The sequence below is a fragment of the Mirounga angustirostris genome, unplaced genomic scaffold (genome assembly GCF_029215605.1).
Source record: "Mirounga angustirostris isolate CCGP_5_RB_7025 unplaced genomic scaffold, mMirAng1.0.hap1 SCAF_12, whole genome shotgun sequence".
Taxonomy (NCBI): Eukaryota; Metazoa; Chordata; class Mammalia; order Carnivora; family Phocidae; genus Mirounga; species Mirounga angustirostris.
In genome coordinates this window covers 96,198,726-96,225,911 of record NW_026991720.1, presented here as the reverse complement: position 1 = coordinate 96,225,911, position 27,186 = coordinate 96,198,726, and the positions used below count along the sequence as shown (strand labels likewise).

General features: G+C 38.2%; 1 protein-coding gene across 1 annotated transcript in view; it reads right to left on the bottom strand.

Annotated features, from left to right (window-relative positions):
* BLVRA (biliverdin reductase A) overlaps positions 1-27,186 on the bottom strand; it is a 60,455-nt gene that overhangs the window by 15,019 nt on the left and 18,250 nt on the right. The window contains exons 3-5 of the mRNA XM_045864942.3: positions 21,404-21,525; positions 19,243-19,362; positions 18,026-18,123 (exon numbers count right to left, since the gene is read on the bottom strand). Of these exons, the coding sequence (XP_045720898.2) occupies positions 18,026-18,123; positions 19,243-19,362; positions 21,404-21,525 (340 nt within the window). The remainder of the gene's footprint in view (positions 1-18,025; positions 18,124-19,242; positions 19,363-21,403; positions 21,526-27,186) is intronic.

The following is a 27,186-nucleotide window of genomic DNA, read 5'->3' as shown; positions in this document are numbered from 1 at the left end:
GAGCAGGAACACAAGCAGGGGGAGTGGGAGAGGGAGAAGCAGGCTTCCTGCAGAGCAGGGAGCCCGATGTGGGACTCAATCCCAGGATCCTGGGATCATGACCTGAGCCGAAGGCAGATGCTTAACGACTGAGCCACCTACGCGCCCGGACGCTATATCATTCTTAAAGGGTCTAGCCAACAAGAAGATCTAACAATTGTAAATATCTACACCCCCAACATGGGAGCAGCCATCTACATAAGCCAACTGTTAACCAAAATAAAGAAACATATTGATAACAATATGTTAATTGAAGGAGACCTCAATACTCCATTTTCAGCAACAGACAGATCATCTAAGCAGAAGATCAACAGAGAAACGAGCTTTGAATGACACACTGGACCAGATAGACTTCATAGATATATACAGAACATTCCACCCTAAAACAACAGAATACTCATTCTTCTCGAACGCACATGGAACTTTCTCCAGAATAGACCACATATTGGGTCACAAATCAGGTCTCAACCAATACCAAAAGATTGAGATTATTCCCGGCCTATTTTCAGACCACAATGCTTTGAAAGTGGAACTCAATCACAGGAGAAAATTTGAAAGGAATTCAAACACTTGGAAGCTAAAGACCATCCTGCTAAAGAATGTTTGGGTCAACCAGGAAATTAAAGAACTTAAAGAACTCAGGGATATCAATGAGAATGAAAACACATCAGTCCAAAACCTATGGGATACTGCAAAGGCGGTCCTAAGGGGGAAATACATAACCATCCAAGCCTCACTCAAAAAAGTAGAAAAATCCTGAATACACAAGCTAACCTAATACCTAAAGGAACAGGAGAAAGAACAACAAATAAAACCTAAACCATGCAGGAGAAGAGAAATAATAAAGATTAGAGCAGAGATCAATGAATTAGAAACCAGAAATACAGTACAGTAGATCAACGAAACTAGAAGCTGGTTCTTTGAAAGAATTAATAAGATTGATAAACCACTGGCCAGACTTATCCATAAGAAAAGAGAAAGGACCCAAATCAATAAAATCATGAATGAAAGGGGAGAGATCACGACTAACACCAAGGAAATAGAAACAATTATTAGAAATTATTATCAGCAACAAATTAAGCAACCTGGAAGAAATGGATGCCTTCCTGGAAACTTACAAACTACCAAGACTGAAACAGGAAAAAATTGACAATCTGAATAGACCAATAACCAGTAACAAAATTAAAGCACTGATCAAAAACCTCCCAAAAAACAAGAGTCCAGGGCCAGATAGCTTCCCAGGGGAATTCTACCAAACTTTTAAAGAAGAAATAGTACCTATTCTTCTGAAGCTGTTTCAAAAAATAGAAACAGAAGGAAAACTTCCAAACTCATTCTATGAGGCCAGTATTACCTTGATCCCAAAACCAGGCAAAGATCCCATCAAAAAGGAGAATTACAGGCCAATATCCCTGATGAATATGGATGCCAAAATTCTCAACAAGATCATAGCCAATAGGATCCAACAGTACATTAAAAGGATTATCCATCATGACCAGGTGGGATTTATTCCTGGGATGCAAGGGTGGTTCAACATTTGCAAATCAATCAGTGTGATAGAACACATTAATAAAAGAAGAGACAAAAACCATATGATCCTCTCAATTGGTGCAGAATAATCATTTGACAAAATATGGCATCCTTTCCTGATTAAAACTCTTCAGAGTGTAGGGATAGAGGGAACATTCCACAAGTTCATAAAAACCATCTATGAAAAGCCCACAGCGAATATCATTCTCAATGGGGAAAAGCTGAGAGCCTTTCCCTTAAGAGCAGGAACACGGCAGGGATGCCCACTCTCACCACTATTTTTCAACATAGTAATAGAAGTCTTAGCATCAGCAATCAGACACAAAAAGAAATAAAACGTATTCAAATTGGCAAAGAAGAAGTCAACTCTCTCTCTTCGCAGATGACATGATACTTTATGTGGAAAACCCAAAAGACTCCACCCCCAAATTACTAGAACTCATACAGCAATTCAGTAAATGTGGCAGGATACAAAATCAATGCACAGAAATCAGCTGCTTTTCTATACACTAACAATGTAACTGTAGAAAGAGAAATTAGGGAATTGATTCCATTTACAATAGCACCAAAACCTGTAAGATACCTCGGAATAAACCTAACCAAAGAGGTAAAAGATCTATACTCCAGAAACTACAGAACACTTATGAAAGAAATTGAAGAAGACACAAAAAGATGCAAAAACATTCCATGCTCATGGATTGGAAGAATAAACATTGTTAAAATGTCTATGCTGTCCAGAGCAATCTACACTTTCAACGCCATCCCGATCAAAATACCAATGGCATTTTCCAAAGAGCTGGAAAAAACAATCCTAAAATTTGTGTGGAACCATAAAAGACCTTGTATCGCCAAGGAAATGTTGAAAAAGAAAACCAAAGCTGTGGGTATCACGTTTCCTGATTTCAAGCTATATTACAAAGCTGTGATCACCAAGACAGCATGGTATTGGAACAAAAACAGACACATAGATCAATGGAACAGAACCCAGATATGGACTCTCAATGCTATGGTCAACTAATCTTTGACAAAGCAGGAAAAAATATCCAATGGAAAAAAGAAAGTCTCTTCAATAAATGGTGCTGGGAAAATTGGACAGCTATATACAGAAGAATGAAATTCGACCATTCTCTTACACCATACACAAAGATAAACTCTAAATGGATGAAAGACCTAAATGTAAGACAGGAATCCATCAAAATAGGCAGTAACCTCTTTGACATCAGCCACAGCAACTTCTTTCAAGAAAGATCTCCAAAGGCAAGGGAAACAAAAGTAAAAATGAACTTTTGGGATTTCATCAAGGTAAAAAGGTTCTGCACAGCAATGGAAACAGTCAACAAAACAAAGAGGCAACCCACAGAATGGGAGAAGATATTTGCAAATGACACTACAGATAAAGAGCTGGTATCCAAGATCTATAAAGAACTTCTCAAACTCAACACCCAAAAAACAAATAATCAAGTCAAAAAATGGGCAGAAGACATGAACAGGCACTTCTCCAAAGAAGACATACAAATGGCTAACAGACACATGAAAAAATGTTTGAAATCATCAGCCATTACAGAAATTCAAATCAAAACCACACTGAGATACCACCTTACACCAGTTAGAATGGCAAAAATTAACAAGGCAGAAAACAAATGTTGGAGAGGATGTGGAGACAGGGGGACCCTCTTACACTGTTGGTGGGAATGCAAGCTGGTACAGCCATGCTGGACAATAGTATGGAGGTTCCTCAAAAAGTTGAACATAGAGCTACCCTACGACCCAGCAATTGCACTACTGGGTATTTACCCCAAAGATACAGATGTAGTGAAAAGAAGGGGCAAATGCACCCCAATGTTCATAGCAGCAATGTCCACAATAGCCAAACTGTGGAAGGAGCTGAGATGCCCTTCAACAGATGAATGGATAAAGAAGATGTGGTCCATATATACAATGGAATATTACTCAGCCATCAGAAAGGATTTGCATCAACATGGATGGAACTAGAGGGGATTATGCTAAGTGAAATAAGTCAAGCAGAGAAAGTCAATTATCATATGGTTTCACTTATATGTGGAACATAAGGAATAGCATGGAGGGCATTAGGAGAAGGAAGGAGAAGGAAGGGGAAATGAAGGGGGGTGGAAATCAGAGGGGAAGATGAACCATTAGAGACTATGGACTCCAGGAAACAAAGCGAGGTTTTAGAGGGGAGAGGGGTGGGGGGGATGGGTGAGCCCCGTGATGGGTATTAAGGAGGGCATGTATTACAATGAGCACTGGGTGTTATATGAAAACAATGAATCATGGAACACTACATCAAAAACTAATGATGTACTGTATGGTGACTAACAAAAAAAAAAGGAACACAGCATTAGTTCTATAGTATTTCTATGAAAGATGCATACCCTGAATGTAATTATCAAGACACATCAGACAAACCCAAATTTAGAACATTCTACAAAATAACTGGCCTGTAACCTTCCTAACTACCAAGGAGAATAAGGAACTGTCCAGAGCAGAGACAATGTGATGTGTCAAGTGAAGACAATATGTGGTTTTAAATGAAATCAGTTTGGTATAAAAAATGTTATTAGGAAAACTAGGAAAACTAGGACAATTTGAATGGGGTCTGAATCTCTAATCTGAGGCTTAGATGATAGTATGTACCAATGTTAATTTCCTCAATTTTTTTTCATTTTTAAATTGAGGAGTAACAGTCACACATAATTATATATGTTTAAAGTGTTGATTTGATAAACATATACATTGTGGGATGATTACCAAGAGAAAGGTATTTAATACATCCATCACATTGCAGTTAACTCTGTGTGTTTGTGATGAGAATGTTTTAAGGTCTACTTTCAGCAATTTGCAAACATATTAATTGTAGTTACATGCCACACATATTTTCAGAACTTTACCTTTTTTTTTAAAGATTTTATTTGAGAGTGAGCAAGAAAGTGAGCAAGAAAGAGAGAGAGCAGGAACACAAGTGGGGGGAGGGGCAGAGGGAGAGGTAGAAGCAGACTCTCTGCTGAGCAAGGAGTCCGATGCGGGGCTCGATCCCAGGACCCCAAGATCATGACCTGAGCCGAAGGCAGACGCTTAACCGACTGAACCAACCAGGCATCCGGCAACTATCATTCTAATCTCTGTTTCTATGATACTGGCTTTTCCCCCCTTTTTTAAAAGATTCTGAATGTAAGTAAAACCATACAGTATTTTTTCTCGGGTTGTTTCACTTAGAATACTGTGGTTCTAGGTTCATCATGCTGTTGCAAATTGCAGGATTTCCTTCTTTTTTATGACCGAATAATATATATATTATAAAACTCATTGCAGCATTATTCACAATAGCCAATACAGGGAAACAACCTGAATGTTCTTCAGTGGGTGAGTGGGTAAAGAAAATGTGATTGATATATATGTAATAACATATATATAATATGTACAGATATATAGCTACATGATACATGTAATATATGACATATATGCGATATTAATGCATAATACATATTACATACTGTATATGGTTATATATAACATATTTTATATCTATATTATTACATATGTAATATATCAATTACATTTTCTGTATACATACACACAGTTTGCAAATATTTTTCCCATTCTATAGGTTGACATTTCAATTTACTGATTGTTTTCTTTACTGTGCAGAAGCTCTTTAGTTTGATGTAGATCTATGTTTATTTTAGCTTTTGTTGCCTGTGCAGTTGGTGTCTTTTCCAAGACAACAGTGCTAAGACCAAAGTCAAGGATTTTCCTGTTTTCTTTTAGGAGTTTTACAGTTTCAGGTAAGTCTCTTTTTTTATGATTTTGTCTTTGATACATGTCAAGATACTTTTTTGTGACTGGTGTAAGACAGGAGTCCAGTTTCATTCCTTTGCATGTATATATCCAGTTTTCCTAAAAGCACTGATTAAAGAGACTACCCTTTTTCCATTGCATGTTTGTGGAGTCCTTGTCAAAAATTAGTTGACCACATAAACATGGGTTTATGTCTGAGCTCTCTATTCTGTTCCACTGGTCTGTGTGTCGATTTTATGCCAGTACCATACTGTTTTGATTACTATAGTTTTTTTTTCTTTTTTAAAGATTATTTATTTGAGAGAGAGTGAGCCAGCAAACGCACATGCATGAGTGGGGGGAGGGGCAGAAGGAGAAGCAGGCTCCCCGATGAGCAGGGAGCCCAATGCAGAGCTTGATCCCAGGATCTTGAGATCATGACCTGAGCTGAAGGCAGATGTTTAACTGACTGAGCCACCCAGGTGCCCCTTGATTCCTATAGCTTTGTATCAGAGGCTGTAATAACAAAGTGTGATTTTTTTTTTTTTTATTTAAGAGAGAAAGCGAGCCAGTAGGGGGGACAGGGAGAGGGGGAGAGAGAGAATCTTAAGCAGGCTTCACGCTCAGCCTGGAGCCTGACACAGGGCTAAGTCTCACAACCCTGAGATCATGACCTGGGCCAAAATCAAGAGTTGGATGTTTAACTGACTGAGCCACCCAGGTGCCCCTCCAGATTTATTCTTCATTCTCAAGATTGCTTTTGGTATTTGGGGTCTCTTGTGGTTCCACACAAATTTCAGAATAGTTTCTCTATTTCTGTAAAAAATGCCCCTGGAATTTTGCTAGGGATTGCACTGAATCTGTAGATTGCTTTAGAAAGTATGGACTTTTTAACAGTATCTATCCTTCCAATACAAGAACATGAGGCATCTTTCCATTTATTTGCGTCTTCTTCAATTTTTCTTTTTTTTTTTTTGTGGACAAAATCTTTTATTAGTTTTACAGACCTCATCAGTGCCCCTGGTAGTTCCGTTATGACCATTTTACCTAACTTAGAACTAAATGAGAAAATTTTTTCAACTGCAGTCCTTTCTCACCTATGGATATTTCCCTTAGCACTGTACACCTTATAAAATAGGACACATCCTGTTACTTTTTGCCTGACAAACTTCTTTTGTAAGCAAAAGCCTATTCAGGGAATTAATGTTCAAATGGTCAAGATTATCAAATGCACCAGTGTTTCGAGGTATTTGCCAGGTATCCAAAGCCAAGAATTAGATGGTTGACGCCCAAATACTGTTGATTTACCAAACACTGAATTCTTTAAGTTCTAAAATTAATTTTTAAAGAGCTCTTCGCTTTTCATCCTGTTCAACTGTCATCTTTCAATATTCCCTATTGTTAGATTTTGGAGTGACACTTATCAAGACCTCCAAAACCTTTCCAAACTAAAAACAAAGCTTACCCTACACTCCACTCCAAAATGGATCCTCTCATTATTTCCCATTGCACCTCTTCAAACCTTGGTTAATAATCTCCAGTGCATGATGATGACTCTTCACCCAACCTTGCTCTTTAAAGATGAAAATTCCTATCAGGAAGTGGATTTCTAATTCTTAAGTGACAGTAAACTTCCAGTAGACTTTCTTCTCCTACAACCTAGATACAATTAACGCTACCATTAAGTAAAACATTGAATGCCTGTTTTAGGGTACTTTAAACTACGTATTTATGTGACAAAGCATTCCAGTTAACTGGGAAACTAAGTGTGACAATATATCAAGTTTACCCCATCAGAAGGCTAAATGAATTTCTTTCGTTTTTAAAAAAGTTCTTATTTAAATTCCAGTTAGTTAACATACAGTGTTATATTAGTTTCAGGTATACTCACAACACCTGGGGCTCAACACAATTGCCCTCCTTAATCCCTGTCACCTATTTCACCCATCCACCCACCGCCCCTCTAGTTACCATCAGTTTGTTCTCTATAGTTAAGAGTCTGTTCTTGGTTTGCCTTTCTCTTCTTTCCCCCTTATGACTGTTTGTTTTGTTTCTTAAATTCCACATATGAGTGAAATCATATGGTACTTTTCTCTGACTTATTTCACTTAGCATAAGACTCTTCAGCTCCACCCACATTGTTGCAGATCGCGAGATATCATTCTTTTTGATGGCTGAGTAAATATTCCATTGTATGTATACACATTTTCTTTGTCCATTCATCAGTTGAAGGACCTTTGGGCTGTTTCCATAGTTTGGCTATTGTAGCTGATGCTGCTATAAACACTGGGGTGCATGCTGGATCTTCTTCAGTCTCTTTCATCAGTGTCTTAGAGTTTTCAGTGTACATTTCACCTCCTTGGTTAAATTTAGTTCTATGTATTTTGTTTTTAATGGTACTATAAATGGGATTCCTCTCTTAATTTCTCTTTCAGATAATTTGTTTAGTGTATAAAAACACAACTGATTTCTGCATGCTAATTTTGTATGCTGTAACTTTACTTAATTTATTAGTTCTAAACAGTTTTTTGGTGGAGTCTTTAAAGTATTCTGTATATAAGAGCATGTCATCTGCAAACAGAGATAATTTCACTTCTTCGTTTCTGATTTGGATGCCTTTTATTTGTATTTCTTGCCTAACTGCTCTGTCTACAACTTCTAGTACTATGTTAAACAGAACACAGTGGTAAGAGTGGGCATCCTTGTCTTGTTCCTGATCTTAGAGGAAAAGCTTTCAGTGTTTCACCATTGAGTAGGATATCAATCAGCTTCTCAATATCACCTTCATTATATTGAGAAACATTCCTTCTAAACCTAAATTTGTTCAGAATTTTTATCATAAAAGAATGTTGAATTCTGTCAAATACCTTTTCTGCACCTATTGAGATGATGATATATTTATCCTTCTTTATGTTAATGTGATGTACCACATTTAACGATTTACATATGTTGAATGATCCTTGCATCCCAGGGATGAATACCAATAAATCATGGTATATGATCCTCTTAATATGTTCTTGAATTTGGTACTAGTATTCTGGTGAAGATTTCTGCATCTATGTTTGTCATGGATATTAGCCTGCAATTTTCTTTTCTCTTAATGTACTTGTTTGGGATGATGGAATTTTGGTAATGCTGACCTAGTAAAATGAGTTAGGAAGTGTTCCTTCCTCTTTAATTTTCTGGAAGAGTTTAAGAATTGGTAAAAATTCTTTAAATGTTTGGTAGAATTCACCTGTGAAACCATCTCACCCTGGACATTTATATGTTGGTATTTATTATTATTATTATTTATCTAATCTCCTTCCTCATTATTGGTCTGTTCAGTTTTTCTATTACTTCATGATTAAATCTTGGTAAGTTATATGTTTCTATGAATCTATCCATTTCTTCTAAGTTATCTAATTTGTTGGCATGTAATTGATCATAGTAGTCTCTTATGATTCTTTGTATTTCTGTGGTATCAGTTATACTGTCTCCTCTCTCATTTATGATTTTATTAATTCCAGTCATCTTTTTTTCTTGGTAACCTTTCTAGCTAAAGGTTTGTCAATTTTATTTTTCTTTAAAAAAAAAAAACTCAGTTTCATTGATCTTCTCCATCATCTTTCTAGTTTCTTTTTCATTTATTTCTGCTGTAATCTTTATTATTTTCTTCTGTTAAGTTTGTTCTTCCTTTTCCATTTCCTTGAAATGTAAAGGTAGGTTGTTTGAGATCTTTCTTTTTTCTTAATGTAGGTGTTTATTACCTTAAACTTCCCTCTTAGAAATGTTTTTGCTGGATGCGATAATTTTTGGTATGTTTCCATTTTCATTTATCTCAAGAATTTTTAAAATTGCCCTTTTGATTTCTTCGATTGGCTGTTTTTTCAGAAGTGTGTTGTTTACGTATTTGTGAATTTTCCAGCTTTCCTCCTATTATTTATTTTTATATAATATCATGTGCTCACAAAAGGTAATACTTGGTAAGATTTCAATCTTATGAAATTTGTTAAGACTTGTTTGTGACCTAATATATGATCTATATTCCACGTTCCATTCTTCTTGAAAAGAATGTATTTCCTGTTGCTGTTGTTTGGAATGTTCTTTATATGTCTATTGGGTCCATTTGGTCTGAAGTGTGGTTCAAATCCATTATTTCCATATTATATTTCTATCTAGATGATTTATCCATTGTTGAAAAGCACAGTATTGAAGTCCCCTACTATTGCACTGCTATCTATTTTTGTCTTCAGATCTATAAATTGTCTAATATATGTAGGTGCTCCAATACTGGGAGCATATAAACTTACAATTGTTACAATCTCTTAAATGAATTGATCCCTTTATCATTATATTATGACCTTCTTTATCTCTTGCTACATCTTTTCACTTTTCTATTTTGTCTGATATAAATATAGCTACTCCAGCTTCTTTTGGTTTTCATTTGCATGGTTTATTTTTTTTTTTTAAGATTTTATTATTATTTTTTTTTAGAGAGCGAGCGAGAGAGAAACAGCATGAGAGGGGAGAGGGTCAGAGGGAGAAGCAGGTTCCCCGCTGAGCCGGGAGCCCGATGTGGGACTTGATCCCAGGACCCTGGGATCATGACCTGAGCCGAAGGCAGACGCTTAACCATCTGAGCCACCCAGGCGCCCATTTGCATGGTTTATTTTTCCATCCCTCCAGTTTGGGCCTATGAGTCTTCCTGTAGGCAGCATATAATTGGATTTTTTTTTTTAATTCATTGAGCCACCCTGTCTTCTAGTGGAAAATTTAAGTCATTTACATTAAGAGTAATCACTGATAGGTAACGCTTTTGTCTTTTTAACCTATATGCTAGAGGTCAAATTGCTAGAATTCACTACTGCAGAATTCAGAGTACTTTGAATTTAACTATATATTTACTTTTGCCAGTGAATTTTATACTTTCATATATTTTCATGCTACTAATTAGCATCCTTTCATCTCAGCTTGAAGAACTCCCTTTAGCATTTCTTGTAAGGTCTATGATGATAAATTACCCCAGCTTTTATTTGCCTGGGAAAGTCTTTCTCTTTCCTTCATTTCTAATGTCCGTGGTTGACAGTTGTCTCTTGGTTGACTGTATTTTTCTTTGATCACCTGGAAGGCCTGCTGGGTTTCTGCTAGGAAATCTGCTGCCTTATCAGGATTGCCTCGTATGTGGTGAGTCTTTTTTCTCCTGCTGCTTTTGAAATTCTTTTTTAATTTTTCTTTGAGAGCTTGGCTGCAATGTGTCTCAGTAAAGATCATTTTGGTTTAAGTCATTTTGGGGACGGTTGAGCTTCATTTTTCCCGGATGACCATATCTCTCCCCAGATTTACGAATTTTTAACCATTATTTCTTTAAATAAGTTTTCTCTCCGTTTTGCTCTCCCTTCTCCTTCTCAGACTCCCATAGTATGAACATTGTTTCAACTGATGCTGTCCTATAATTCACATTCACTTTCTTCACTCTTTCTCAGTCTAATTTTTTTCTCCCCCCGTGATTGGATAATATCAAGAGATCTGTCTTCAAGTTCACAGATTCTTTCTTCTGCCTGATTGAGCTTGCTGTTGAAGCCCTCTACTGAATTTTTCATTTCATCCAACATATTCTTAAGCTCCAGAATTTGTTTCGTTCTTGTGATTTCTACCTTTGTTGAACTTCTCATTTTGTTCATGTACTGTTTTCCTGAGTTCATTTACTATGTTCTCTTGACTCGTGCTGAGCTTCCTTCAAATGATTATTTTGAATTCTTTTTCAGGTAACTTGCAGATTTCCACTTCTTTTGGGTCAGTTACTGGAAAATTATTGTATTCCTTGGTGGTGTCATGTTTCTGTTTTTTTCATATTTCTGCTGGCTTTTTCACTGATGTCTGTATTGAAAGAGCAGTCACCTTAGTATCTTTCAGCAATGTTTTGCCATTTGTCATATATGGTCTCTATTATGATGAGGTAGTTTCCTTTCATTCCTAGTTTGTTGAGTGTTTTTATCATTAAAGGGTGTTAAATTTTGTCAAATGCCTTTTCTGCATCAATTGAGATGATCACATGAGTTTTGTCCTTCATTCTGTTAATGTGGTGTATTACATTATTTTTTTTTAAAGATATTTCTTTTTAAGATTTTATTTATTAATTTGTCAGAGAGAGAGACAGAGAGAGCACAAACAGGGAGAACAGCAGGCAGAGCATGCAGAGGGAGAAGCAGGCTCCCCGATGAGCAAGGAGCCCGATGTGGGACTCAATCCCAGGACCCTGGGATCATGACCTGAGCCGAAGGCAGACGCTTAACTGACTGAGCCACCCAGCCATCCCTACATTCATTATTTTCATGTGTTGACCCAATTCTTACATCCCAGGAATAAATCCCACTTGGTCATGCTGATCCTTTTAATATGCAGGTGAACCTGGTTTGCGAGCATTTTGCTGAGAATTTCTGCATCTGTAGTCATCAGGAAGATTGCTCTGTAGTTTTCTTGCAGTAACTTTGTCTGGCTTTGGTATCAGAGCAATGCTGGCCTCATAAAATAAGTCTGGAAGTGTTCTTTCCTCTTTTTAAGGAACTTCTGAGGAGAGTTGGTGTTACTTCTATAAATGTTTGATAGTATTCTCCAGTGAAGTCATCTGGTCCTGGGTTTTTCTAGTTAGGATGTTACTGTTTCAGTCTCCTTACTAGTTACAGGTATGTACAGAATTTTATTTATGATTCAGTTGGTATTCTGTATGTTTTTAGGAATTTATCCATTTAGTCTATAATATCCAATTGCTGAGCATATTTGTTCATAGTTTCTGTGGCACGTTATAATGTCTCCTTCACTTGATTTTATTTGAATCTTTTTTCTTCCTAGTTAATCTAGCTAAGGGTTTGTCAATTTTGTTAATCTTTAAAAAACCCATTGTTAGTTTTAGTTTCCTTGATTTTTTCTATTCTTCCATTATTTATTTCACTTATTTCTATTCTAATCTTTATTATTTTCCTTTTTTCTGCTAACTTTTGATTTAGTTCAGTCTTCTTCTGGTTCCTTCAGGTGTAAAGTTAGGTTGTTGGCCTGAAATCTTCCTTGTTGTTTAATGTGTTTACTGCCATAAATGTCCTTCGTAGCACTGCTTTTACTACATCCCATAAATTTTGGTATGTTATATTTTCACTCTCACTCTCTCAAAATATTTCTAATTATCCTTGTGATTTTTTTCCTTCAACCATTGGCTGATTAAGAGTATGCTGTTTAATTTTCATGTATTTGTGGGTTTTCCAGTTTTTCTTCTGCTAGTGATTTGATTTCTAGTTTAATTCCACTATGTTCTGAAAGATACTTAGCATGATTCCAATCTTTTTAAATTTGTTAAGACTTGTTGTGGCCTACATATGGTCTATTCTGGAGAATGATCTATGTGTGCTTGAGAAGAATGTGTGTTCAGGGGCGCCTCGGTGGCTCAGTCCAACTCTTGATTTCAGCTGGTATCATGATCTCAGGGTTATGGGATCAAGTCCACTTTGGGCCCCATGCTCAGCAGGGAGTCTGCTTGAGATTCTCTCCTTCTCCCTCTGCCCCTCCCCCTGCTGGTGTGTGTGCTCTCGCTGTCTAATAAATAAATCTTTAAAAAAAAAAAAAGAATGTGTGTTCTGCTATTATTGGATGTGTTTTGTATATGTCTGTTCAATTGGTCTATAGTGCTGTTCAAGTCCTCGGTTTCATATATTGATCTTTATCTGGTTTTCCTACCCATTACTCAAAGTGAAGTACTGAAGTCTCCTACTATTATTGTGCACCTTCAACAATGTTTGCTTCATATATTTGGGAGCTCTAATGTTAGGTGAACTGACCCTTCTATCATTATATAATGTCTTTCTTCATCTCCTATGACACTTTCTGACTTAAAGCCTATTTTGTTTGATACAAACACGACTTTTTGCTCTTTTCATTACCATTTACATGGAATATCTTTTTCCATCTTTTCACTTTTAGGCCATGTGTGTCTTTGGATCTGAGGTCTCTCGTAGATAGTATACAGTTGGACCTTATTTTTGTTTTTTTTTTTTGTTTTAATCCACTGAACCAATCTAAGTCTTCTGATTAGGGAGTTTAACCATTTACATTTGAAGTGATCACTGACAGGAAAAAACTTACTACTGCCATTTTGTTAGCTGTTGTCTTACAGTATTTTGTCCTTTTCCTCTCTTACTGTCTTCTTCTGAGTTTTGTTAATTTTTTCTGTGGTGATGTGTTTTGATTCATTTCCTTTTGTGTATCTTCTCCAGATATTTTTATGTGGTCACTATGGGGATTATATAAAACATCTAGCTATAATAATCTATTTCTATATTTCTATTTATATTGTCTATCCATTAACAGATTTATAGTTATTTTTTATGCTGTCTTTTTAATTTTATACCAGAATTAAAAATGATTTATGAACCAACAAAATACTACAGGATTCTATATTTGTCTTTATATTTACCTTTACCAGAGAGCTTTTTATTTTTGTACGCTTTCGTGTTGCTGTTTAACATACTTTTGCTTCACTTTAAAAGACTCCCTTTAGCATTTCTTGTTGAGTAGGTCTAATGGTGATTAACTCCTTCAGCTATTATTTGTCTGAGAAAGTTTTAATTTCACCTTCATTTCTAAAGGACAGTTTTGGTGAATATAGTATTGGTTGGCAGTTGTTTTCCTTTCAACAAATTGAATACACCATCCCACTCCCTCTAGCTTATAAGATTTCTGCTGAGAATTCTGCTAATAATCTTACAGGATCTCCTTTATATATGACAAGTCACTTTTTTCTTGCCTTTTTCAATATTTTACCTTTATCTGTGATCTTGACAGTATGATCATAATGTGTCTTGGTGTGGATCTCTGGAATTATCCTAGTTGGAGTTCATTGTCTTGAATTTGTATTCCATTTCCTTCTTCAAATTTGGGAAGTTTTCAGCCATTATTTTTTTCAAATAAGCTCACTAACCCTTTCTTGAACTTCTCCTTCTGGGACTTGCATAATGCATATATTGATCTATTTTGTGATGTACCATAAGTCCCTAAGCTTACTTCACTTTTCTTCATTCTTTTTTCTTTTTGTTTCTTTGACTCAAATTTCAAATTAACCATCTTCAAGTTTACCATTTTCTTCCACTTGATCAAGTTTACTGTTGAACCCATGCATATTTTTCAATCCAATCATTATATTCTTCATCTCTAGAATTTCTTTTTTATTCCTTTTTATAGTTTACATCTCTTTGTTGATATATTTTCATTTTGTTCATGTACTGTTTTCCTGATTTTATTTACTAGTCTGTGTTCTCTTTTAGCTGACTGAGCATTTTTTAGAGTTATTTTGAATTCTTTGTCCAGTAATTCATAGATCTCTATTTCTTTAGGATCAGTTTCTGGAGATTAATTTTGTTCCTTTGAGAGGCCAATGTTTCCCTGTTCCTTTTTATGCCCTGTGATCATTTGTTGAGATCTGACTATTTGGAAAAACAGCCACTTCTTCCAGTCTTTACAAACTGACTTTGTACAAGGAAAAGACCTTCACCAATCAGCCAGGCTAGCAATTCAAGGGGTCTCTCAAATCTTTTCTGGGGATGTGTCTTCTCTGGGATTATATGTGTAATTTCCAACTGAAAGAGGCTTGCCTCTGTTCTCAAAAACCTGTAATCTCTTGCTCACCCTGGTGTCTTTATGCAATACTGCACTCTCTCTGATCTGTAAGAAGCCACAATGTTTGCCTTGCTCTTAGCAGCCCCAACCTTGCACCTAAAGTACACTACTATTTCTTTCAGCACTCCAAGTCAGGAGAGGTAGAAATCAGTCCCTCAAGCAGCCCTTGAAAAACCAGAACATTGGACACATGTTCCACTCTTCTCTTTTCACCCAAGGGAGAAGCTAAGAGTTGGGAGTTTTGTCCTGATCATACCATGCTGTGCCAGGGAAGGGAAAGGGCTATGATGAGCTAATGCAATGAACTTTCTTACCTGCTTCAATGCAACTCTTCTTGGCTTTGTGTATGCCTGGGGTACTGCAAACACTTACATGGTTTCTGGAGTCCTCACAAAGGCAACATGGTCTACATATTGCTCTTAAGTCAGTGTCTCCATGGAGGAATGAGGTCCAAGGGCTTCCTATTCCACAATCTTGCTGACATTAGTCCTAAATTATCCATAACTTTAGCCATCCAAAATGATCTTGCATTTAGGTATGCTGGGTTGAATAAAATTATTACTTTCTGGGCTACAATGTAAATGTTATAATTACATTTTCAACTCACTTTCAGTGGAGAAATTAATATTGCTAGTTGTGAACATCTGGCAACATGGGCCCCTCAAGGGCAAGGGTCATCTTTCTGTTATTCCTACTGTCAAGCACAGTATCTCATGCATAATAACTATCATGTTCTAATATGAGTTATAAATACTTGCCTAGAGAACAATAGGTCAGTTTCATTGCTAAGAACTTTTTTTCTTTTTTAAAGCCATTTATGATCTCTACATATCCACCCAGATTCTGCTTGCTCATGGAGCTAATACCAAGGCTCTAATATAACACTGATCCTTATTATCTTCTTCTCATTTTTAAAAAAATTAACTGAAGTCCATATTTTATTCAGATTCCATTAGTTTATACCTAAGGTGCTTTTTCTGTTTCAGGATAGCACATTACATTTAGTCATCATGTCTCCTTAGCTTCCTCTTAGGTTGGAAAGTTTCTTTTTTTTTTTTTTTAAAGATTTTGTTTTTATTTGACAGAGACACAGCGAGAGAGGGAACACAAGCAGGGGGAGTGGGAGGAGAAGAAGCAGGTCTCCCGTGGAGCAAGGAGTCCGATGCGGGGCTCGATCCCAGGACCCCGGGATCATGACCTGAGCCGAAGGCAAACAGTTAACGACTGAGCCACCTAGGCAGCCCGGTTGGAAAGTTTCTTAAACCTCTTTTGTTTTTTAATGACCTTGACAGTTCTAAAGAGTACTGGTCAGGCATTTTGTAGAACACCCCTCAACTGGGATTTTTCTGCTGCTATTTTCATGACTGCACTGAGGCTATGTTTTGGGGGAGAAAACTACAGAGGTAATGGGCCATTCTCATCATATTATATTGAAGGTACATCTTATCATGACTTACCACTGTTGATGTTAATTTTGATCAACTAGGTGTAGTGGTGTTTGGTTTCTCCAGTGTAAAGTGTACTCTTTTCCCCTTCTTTCTGTATTTACTCTGGAAGGAAGTCACTATGTGCGAGACTTTGTCTTTCTGAAGAAATAGCCTGCTATTTTGTAGAGTGTTCCACATTCTAGTTTGCTTGATTTTTTTACACTGTTATTTAATATGTTCCTTTATCCCTGTATTACCTGTAAATCTCAATTATATGGTTGATGCTGTGTATATCACATCAAATGGTTTGTGACATCAGATTGACCCATATTAGCAATCTTTTGGTTAGGATGGTAACAACAAACTCTTCATTGTAAAAGTACACTTTTTTCTTTGCAATTAGCAAGAAATCTATGGGGTATTCTTTAGTATCTTGTTCTTTGTCCATGGACATCTGTGCCATGAGAAAATAATACACAAAGGTGATGGCCTCAAAGCTCCTCTCGCTCACATCAATAATCATCTATCTGCTCATTCAACCAACACCTCCTGAAGGCCTACTCAGTTCTAAGCAGTGTTTAGCGCTGGGGCTTACAGAGGGGAAAGATGGATTCTGTTCTTCAGCAGTACCTCTCAGTGCTACACAGTGCTACAAGAGTTCCAATAAAGTCTGATCAGTCTACACTGGCTAAGTGCCAGGTGCTTTCTTCGGTGATTTTCATGTAAGTGTTCACCATACTTTGCTTATATATTAAAGATTTTCAAAAGCACATGTTGAAACAAAGAGTTTGTCATTTAAACTTTATTTAACTAGATCCTGAAATCCCTAAACATTCTAGATAATTCTCATTGCCCCCATAAAGGAACTTGTGGAGGTATTGTAAAAACAAAAATCTCTGGAGGGCAGTATGGCTTAAAGGAACAACGTAGACTTCAGAGCCAGAAAGGATTGAATTCAAATTGGCTTCTCCCAATTCGTAATCATGTTACTAGCTTTGTGACCTGGCACAAATTACTTAACTTCTCTGAAGCATGGATTTGTTTACATAAGGAATTATGTAACATTCCTTTACATAAGCTCGAGAAAATACCTACTTCCAAGGGTTTCTAGGAGAATTAAATAAAATAACATATAAAGTGCTTAGTAGAGTTCCCGAGTTGCTGGCATATAGTAAATATTTGATAAATGATACTCCTCTTGAGAAACAACTCAAACTACAGAGTGTGCACAGAGAAGACAATCAATGACTCTGATTTGGACATTTTTCCAGTAGCAATGTAAGTTTCATATGAATAACAGCGGAATAATATCATGACAATAGCATAAGTCGCAGCTAATTCATATTTTTCATTAGAGTAAAAGAAAAGTCTCTAACAAAAGTTTGCCAATTCCCACTCATCCCTCCACCCTGTTGGCCTTCCACACACACCCATTATGTGCACCTACAGTGCAGGGGAGTGTTGGGGGAGCTGGGAGCCCACAGGACCTATCTGACATAGGGTTAAGTTTTAAAGGCATGAAGATGGTACCAGAGACATCTTACATGCAGGAACTCTAAAAGAGGGTCTGTGTTCGACAGAATATACGTCACCTTTCTGCTCAGCCAGCTTCCACAGGTCCTGAGCTGCTGCCCAAGACAGTGTCATGGGATATTCCACAAGGACATGCTTGCCAGCATTAAGGAACTGCCTTTGGAAAAAAGGGAGAGAGAAAATACACTTCAAGTAAGCTTCACTAAAATGCCCTGCATGACAGAGAACAGACTGTTATAAATACATGTAAGTCTCTGAGTCATGAAGGAATGCAGATGCGAATCAGGGCCAGGGGATAAGGAGGATGAATTGTACGTCCTGTTACCTTCTCCTATGCTAGAAGAGGCGTTCAAGTTATGTGTTAATTTGAACATTCATCCATTCACCTACTCATATATTCAACTAGGTACTATTTGCCAGCTACTTTGGAGGAGAAACAAAAGACATTAACCTGTAAACTGCCTGCCTATTATCACATGATGGCCATAAATAAAGCCTACCAAACCATGAACAGCCAGCTCTGCCTGAGGCAGTCTGAAAAGATTTCAGTAACATCTGAAATAGGAGTAGGTGTTTTCCAGGTGCAACATGCAAGATGAGGGTATTTCACTTTGGGCAGCATATGCAGAGGCTTGGGTGTTGGGAAGTGGCTGGAACTGCCTTGTTAGTTATGTGTGGGGCTCCTCGTTCCAGGCTCAGTCCCACCAAATGCTTGAAGGGCTCTAGGCTTTGCATCTGAAGGTGGGGCAGGGGGACCTGTCACTTCTCTTGCTCCATAATGTCATCTCCCCTCTTCGATGCCACCACTACCTTCTTTCCTCACTTATCTCATGGCAAAAACAGTTCATATTAAAGGAACTCTCAGAGATATTTAAAATGTTAAAAGCACAAAGGATAAAATGTTGGCAGCTGAGCCAAACTTAGAAAGGATTACGACAATTTGCCAAAGCACAGAAAAGATGGTGGCTCCACATCCTACTATGACAAGAGACAAGCACTATTCAACCTACTGTCAATACATTTTTTACAAAGAACACTCTTTAATTCCTCGTATTGTTTTAAATTACAGTGTACTAAGTAAATATCAGTTTTACATAGTTTTTCATTTTCTTATACATTTATAACCAATAGTAAGAGTTTTGAGCATTTTGACATTTTTTAAAGGTAATGGCTCCACTGTAATTCTTCCCTTCAATTATCAAAATTTCTTTGAGAGATTTCAGCTTGCCCCGTCATTTCTACGACGGGGCAAGGACTACCTACATTGGAAACCCACCTGATATAGTCCTCATGGCTGGAGCTTTCACTGCAGATAAAAGCAACTTCAACCTCTTGACTGGAAAGGGCATCTTCCAAAGAAATCTGCTGGACTTCCTCAATGTTCCCAAGCTCTCGTCTATTTGAGAATAACAAAAATGCACCTCAAAAGTACACAGCATATCCAATAAATGAGCACCATCTTTCTCCTCTCCCCCCAACGATGTCCTGATAGCCGGCTTTTGGAAATGAAGAAACGAATTCCCTCCCTCCCTCCCACTTCCAGGACATTTTCCACCACAGAGTGAGAAAAAACAGCCTCAGGGTTTAAGTCAAGAGACCCAGCATTGAGTGCCAACACTACTGTGAACAGCCTCTATGATATGGCAGTCTTTGAATCACTCCATCTCTAAAACAAAAACAACTGATCTCCTTTCATCTCATGAGAAGTGGTCCCTCTGATCACAGCCAGCTCCAAGCATCTGGCCAAGCACTATAACTACCAGACTTCACTCACAGTCTAAGAGAAGAAGCAAGACACACATGTAAATATGTAACATCAATACAAGATGAACATGAGAAATGTTGTGTTTGGGGGTTCAGGTGGGTAATTCAATGAAGGCAAGGGACATCTAATTTAGGGTTTCAGAGTAGGCTTCCTGGGGAGATGGTAGGACTCAGTAGGTAGGTCATGAGAAACAGGGTATGTGAGAAGGGGAATGGTGTGACAGAGGCAGGGGTGCAGTAAAGCAGGGGGTATGAGGTGGCCATCTTCCCACATGCCTTGAATAGTTTAGGAGTTACCACTATATCAGTCATGGCAGCCAGCTAGCAGAAGACTGGGGTTTAAGCGACAAGGAGAGGTCCCACTTCAGCCTTGAGCCCAAGTGCTGTGTTCAACCCAGCTTCAGGTAGGGGTGCAATGGGAGTTACAGTGCTGGGTAATAATAATTTTGATCTCCCACTTATGTGCAAGTACCTTAGAATTTTACTGAGGGGGCGCCTGGGTAGCTCAGTTGGTTAAGCGACTGCCTTCAGCTCAGGTCATGATCCTGGAGTCCCTGGATCGAGTACCGCATCGGGCTCCCTGCTCGGCGGGGAGTCTGCTTCTCCCTCTGACCCTCCCCCCTCTCATGTGCTCTCTCTCATTCTCTCTCACACAAATAAATAAATAAAATCTTTAAAAAAAAAAAAAAAGAATCTTACTGAGGGGAGAAGATTGACCAAGGGCAGATTCCCACCACTTCTGGGTCTCTCTAGTGCCCCAGATAGTCTGTGTGGACCATCACAATAGTTATTCATGCTTTGTTTGATTTCTCTAAAGCACTAAAAAGCAGAGAGAGGTGCCTAAGTTGCTCCCCACCTTCTCTCCTCAGCCAACACAGTGCCTACAACATCTTGTTCACAATTAACACTCATAAATGACATTATATGGTGTTAGTTTGGTGAGTGGTGTATGTAAGGAAGTGGTGAGTGGTGGAGGAAGGTGCTGAGTGAGTGTGGGTCAGAGAAGAAGAAACACGGTGGGAAGTCTGGTTTTGATGGAGTTATAGCAGATAAATGAAGTTATAGGAGATAAAAGTGAGGCTCAAAGTTATCAAAGGGAAAAGGATACACGTGGCTTAGATGATGGGTTTTGGAATCAAATAGACCTGTGTTCAAATCCAGGTCTTAGACTTTTAGACTTTCTAGCTGTGTGTCCACAGGCAAATTACATAACCTCTCTACCTCTCTGTGGCTCCCTTTCTTTATCTGTAAAGTGGCGTTGATAATGGTATCTATGTCACATAGCCCAAGGCCATTGCATGGATGGCTGTCATGATAACTGATATAATGATTAACTGGCACACATTGACAGCCTTCTTTCTAGGCCGACCCACCATGTGTTCATTGTGCTCCTTTTGTGTAACCATCAGGCCCTGCTCTCATCTTCCCTGCCTCTGTCTTCACAGTCCCCTCGAGGCTGACTCGCTGTATATCCCGGCTGCAGATACAGCACTCCAGCTCCCAGACCCATCCCAACTTGAGATCTCGTGGGGCTGACCCTGAGCACGGTTCTCTGGAATGACCCCAGAGCCGGCTCTCTCTCTCCTGGGTCTGGAGAATCTCTATGTCCCAAGCCCTAATTCACCTCACTGGCCTTGCCCTGAATTACAAGGCACAAGACAAATGCCAGCCACCTGGACACGAAGCCAATCAGGTTCAGGAAAGCCGAGGAAGCATGTGGACTCCGCAAGTCCCGGATCCGCACAGAGCCGGCTCTGCCAACGCCAACCACCACCACGCCGAACTTCCTCTCAGGCTGAAACACAAGGGACCGGAGTAGGATTTAAAGACAGTCAATGCCTCTAGCACAGAACAGCAAAACCAAGACATATCAGCAGGACCCGTCGGAGTCCAGACAGGGAAGGAAAGGAGCCAGCCCAGAACACACAAGAAGCCGTAGCACGTAAGGGTGGAAGAAGACACCCCCTGAAATGAGAGCTCAGGGAGAGGTCAGCTCCACCCGAGGCATCTTTCTACAGGAGCTCTGACTGTGTCATCCACAGAGAAGGCTCCTCACATTTGGCGTTCCATTTCCACTGCCCCCTCTCCAAAGATGAGAGATTTTCCTCCTGAAGTCGTATCTCCATACTCCCTGAATCCTCCTCCAGTGGACACGCAATCTGATACAGCCAGGGCCACAGCTGCTTAGAGAGATGCTGGCACACAGGCCCCAGGGCAAACCGTGAGCTGTCACCGTACTCAGACTCCCCACTACAGCTTTCTGAGTTCCAACCAACTTCACTCCCACCCTAGTGGGGAAGCTCACCCAGTATTCAGGTGTACTGCTGGTGGCTGTGTGCAAAGGGAAAAATCAAGTCGCTATAGATCCAAACGGATAAAAGTTACCTCGACACACCCCTCAAACCCAGTTCTCCTTGGATGTCTCTGAGCGTAGAAATGGGAATGTCATCTCGGATTCACCCCTTCCTGCCACCTGGGTTATCTGTCCGTCACCACTTCCCACCGATTCTGCCCCTTCCTGTGTCCACTGCTCTAGGGTTGGCCCAGGATTTGTTTGCCTAAATCACCAACTGGTCTGACTCCTTCTAATCTCATCCTTTCCACACATCATCCACAGGCCTGTCTGCCAGAGTAGTTGCTTAAGATAAAAACTAAGTCCCTCCCCTGATTAAAGCCCTTCATTTTCCCAACTGTTATTGACTGACTGTGTCCTCCCAAAATTCATATACTGACTAGTATGATGGTATTAGGAGATGGGGCCTTTGGGAGGTGACAAGGATTAGAGGAGGCCCTGAGGAAGGAGCCCTCATGAATGGGATTAGTGCCCTTAGACGAGTCACAAGAGACCTTGCTTCCTCTTTCTGCTCTCTGCCCATGTGTCAGCAGTCTGCAACCTGGAAGAGAGCCCTTACCAGAACCTGACCATGGAGCCTGATCTCAGACTTCTAGCCTCCAGAATGGTAAGAAATAAATTTCTGTTCTTTATTAGCCATCTGGTCTATGGTACTTTATCATAGCAGCCCAAACTAAGACACCAACTAAAGAGAGAAAAATACTGAAGTCCAAGTTCTTAAAAAAAAAAAAATACTGAATCATTATGCTGTACTATTAATATTATTATCCTGAAACTAATATTATGTGTCAACTATATCTCAATTAAAAAAATACTTTAAGATGAAAAAAAGAAAAAGCCTCTCTGCCCCTTGGCGTTCATGGAACAAAAACATAAAAAAATTTTCATTTTCTACCCCAGCCCCTCACCCAAGGTATATTTCCCTCAGACTCTCCCATCTCGGTAAATGCCACCACCATCCACTCAGTTGCTCAGGTCCTTAAACTTGGGAGTTATCCTTGCCTTGTTTCTCTGTCCCACATTCCATACCCAATTCATCAACAAATCGCCAAGATCCATCCATAAGCCTTCTATCTACTTCTGTCCATTCTTCATTGCTACCCCCTAATCCAAGTCACAATCTCATCCCTTGGACTGTTCCAGTAACCTTATTATAACTGGTCCCCCTGCTTTACTCTTTCTCCTGTTCTGTCTATTCTTCATACAGCAGCAAGAATGATCTTTAGACTAAATATGATCAGATAATTATCTGCCACTCCCCACCTGCCTCTCAGCTTACAACTCTCTGGAGGCCACCTATTATACTCAGAATTAAACCCAAACCACTTGCTGTGGTCTACAAAGGCCTTCGTGATCTGGCCCTGCCTATCTCTCTTAGCTCATCTCCCAGCCCTCTCCCTCTTGTCATACTGGCCTTCTTCCTGCTCTTTTAGTACGTCATAGTCATTTGCACCTCAGGGCCCTTGCATGTATGGTTTACTTTGAAAAGTGTCAGGCTCCAGGGATGTATTGTGGACAGACCTTGCTCTTAACAGAGATTTTAAAGAAAGGAGAGAGCAAACAAGTCAACATATGAATTAAATATGAAAGTCTTGGGGTAACTGGGTGATGGACATTAAAGAAGGTATGGGATGTAATGAGCACTGGGTGTTATATAAGGCTGATGAATCACTGACCTCTACCTCTGAAACCAATAATACACTATGTTAATTAATTGAATTTAAATAAAAAAAAAAGGCAATTTAAAAACAAGCAAGCAGGAAGGCCAGAATATTAAAATAAAAACAACCATTTTAGTTGACTACATTAAAAAAAACAAACAAAAAAAACCCCATAAAGCTGTCTGGTATCTCCCATCTCTCTCTTATCTTAAAACTTTTCTTCTTTATACAAACACTCATCTTTTAAATATTTTAAAACCACTTCTGTCTATACAATAAACAAAATAAATATTAATAAATAAGTAAGTAGGCAAGTCTTTACCAAAGACTTCTTTACCAAACATTGAGGCCTTCCAAACTTGGCTCTGTCTACTTCTTCTGGTCACCTCTCCCACGGTGTTACCTTTAGACTTCTGACTTTCCAAACAACTGGAAAGTATGTAAAACTTTGTATGTTTGCTAACTTTAAGCCTTTGCAAATCCTGTGTCCCTTGAGCTCCTCCCCACCGCCCACCTGTACACCTTCAAAGCTTTCGAGACCTGGGCATCTTATGAAGCCCTTTCTGATGCTATTGGTTATTCTTTGCATTTAATAAAATTCACCCATTTTAGTGTACATTTCTATGAGTTTTGACCAACGTACAGTCATATTACTACGATAAATCAAGATATAAAACAGTTCTATTTTTTATACCTCCTCCCAAAATTACCTATGCTCCTTTGTAGTCAAACCCTACTCCCACTCCAGGCAACCACTGTTTGCTCACTGTCACAATAGTTTTGCCTTTTCCAGAAAGTCATATAAATGAAGTCATACAATATGTAGTCTTTTGAGTCTGGCTTCAACTTAGCATAATGAATTTTTTATCTATGTTGTTACATGTATCAGTAATTTCTTTCTTTTTATTACTGAGTAGCAGTGGTCCACTGTATGAATATACTGGTATGTTTATCCATTTGGCAAATGAAGAACATTTGTGATGCTCCCAGTTTGAATGAATTCATAATTCATTCTATTATGAATAAAGCTGCTATAGTCAGTCATTGACTAGTATTTGTGTAAACACAGTTCTTACTTAACTTGGGTAAATACCTGGATGTAAGAGTCGCTGGAGTCATATGTTAAGTCATATGTTTGAGACTTAACATTAAGTCATATGTTATGTTTGCTGGGTTATATGTTAAGCGTAGATTTAACTTTATGAGAAACTGCCAAACTGTTTACCAATATGAACCCTGGAATGACCATATGTACTATTTTGCATTCCCACCACCAAGGTCGGAGTTCTACATTCTCACCAACATCTGGTACCATCAGATTTCTCTCCTCCTTTTCATTTCAGCCATTATAGTTGGTATGTTGTGGTATCTGTGATTTCTACTTACATTTCCATAGTGACTAGTGATGAGGATTGTTTCATGTGCTTATTTGCCATCTGTATATCTACACTGATGAAGTGTCTATTCAAATCTTTTGTGACCTTCTATTGGGTCGTCTGTTTTCTTATTATTGAGTTTTTAGGGTTTTTATGTATTTTTGATATTGAATTCATTTGTCAAATTTGTAATTTGCAAACAGCTTCTAGTCTGTAGCATGTCTTTTCATTTTCTTAAGGATGTCATTTGAGGAGCTAAAGTTCTTAATTTGGATGAAGTCCAACTTATCAAAAAAATTTTAATGTATCATTCTTCTGGCTAACACAAGGACACAAAGACTTTTCCCTATGCTTTCTTTCAGCAGTTTTATAGTTTAAGGTTTATAGTTTTAGTTACTTTATGTTCTGATTTGAATTAGTTTTTGTATATGGTGTAAGGTATGAATCAAGGTTCTTTTAAAAAATTTTTTAGGTAGAGAGGCAGTCTCTCGAATGTGTATTCCACAGGCTCTTTCAACTGCCTACAATGAGACAGAGGTGTGCCAGGCTTGTATGTAAATACACCCAGACTTCACACCCGGCTCATGTGCCATCTCTGCTGAAAGTCATGAAGAGTTTTTTTTCCCGTCTTTGTAGATGATATCCAATTGTTCCAACAAAAATTTATTGAGAAAAAGTTTTTTTTTTCATTGAAATGCCTTTGCACCTTTGTGGTATTGTCTCGATTGTTGTAGTTTTATAGTAAGTTTTAAAACCAGTTACTGTCAACCTTCCAACTTTTTTTTTCTTTTCCAAAATTTTAGTTCTCCTGCCCTTACATAAAAATTTTGAGTCAACTTGTCCATTTCTACCAAAAAGAAAACATCTGCCAGGATTCTGAATGGGATTACACTGAATCTACAGATTAGTTTGGGAAAAAACAAACATCTTGGAATAGTGAATCTTCAAATTCATGAACATTGTATATATCCATAATTTAGGTCTTCTTTGATTTCTTTCATTCTATCATTTTCAGTGTATGAATCTTGTTTTGTTAAATTTACACCTAAGTATTTTATGACTTTTAGTGCTATTGTAAATAGTATTTGGCTTTTAGTTTCCACTTCTAAATTGTTTATTGCAAATAATTAATTTTTGTATATTGATTTGAATCTTGTAAACTTGAACTAATCACTTTTAGCAGCTTTTTTTGTAGATTCTGTCAGATTTTCTACATAGACCATAAGTCAGACATAAATAGAGATGGTTTCACTTCTTCCTTCTCAATCTGCACTGCTTTATTCATTTTCTTGCCTTACTGCACTGGGTAGGTCTTCCACTAGATTAGTGAGAGGAGACATTCTTGCTCACTTTCTAATCCTAGGGGGAAAACACTGGGTCTTTAACATGAAAAATGATGTTTAGCTGTAGATTTTTTTTGTAGCTACCCTTTATCAGGATGTGAATATTTCCTTCTATTCATATCTTGCTGAGATTTTTAAAAAATATAAATGGCCTAATTTTATCAAATGCCTTTTCTCATTCTATTGATATGATCATTGAAACTTTTCTTAAAATCTATTAATATGGTAATACCTTTCATTCCTAGGATAAACCTCACCTGGCCATAATGTATTATCCTTTTTATATACTGATAATTCTATTTGCTAAAATCTTATTAAAAATGTTTGCATTTATGCTCATGAGAGTTACTGGTCTATAATTTTCTTGTAATGTGGAATGATTCCTAGGATAACTGATTTTATAAAAGTATTGCCTTTTTTTTTTAAGGTTTTATTTATTTTTGCGCACGCACACGTGAAAAAGAGAGCACATGAGCAGGGGATAGAGCAGAGGGAGGAGACACCCCGCTGAGCAGGGAGCCCAATGTGGGACTTGATCCCAGGACCCTGAGATCATGACCTGAGCTGAAGGCAGACCCTTAACCAACTGAGCCACCCAGGCACCCAAAGTACTGCCTTTTATACTGCATGTATAAAATATATCAGTTAATTCCACTAAGGAGCTGTCTTTTCTTTAAGGTACTAACTCCAATAGATGAGATACATGTCCTTAAAATAGGTGTC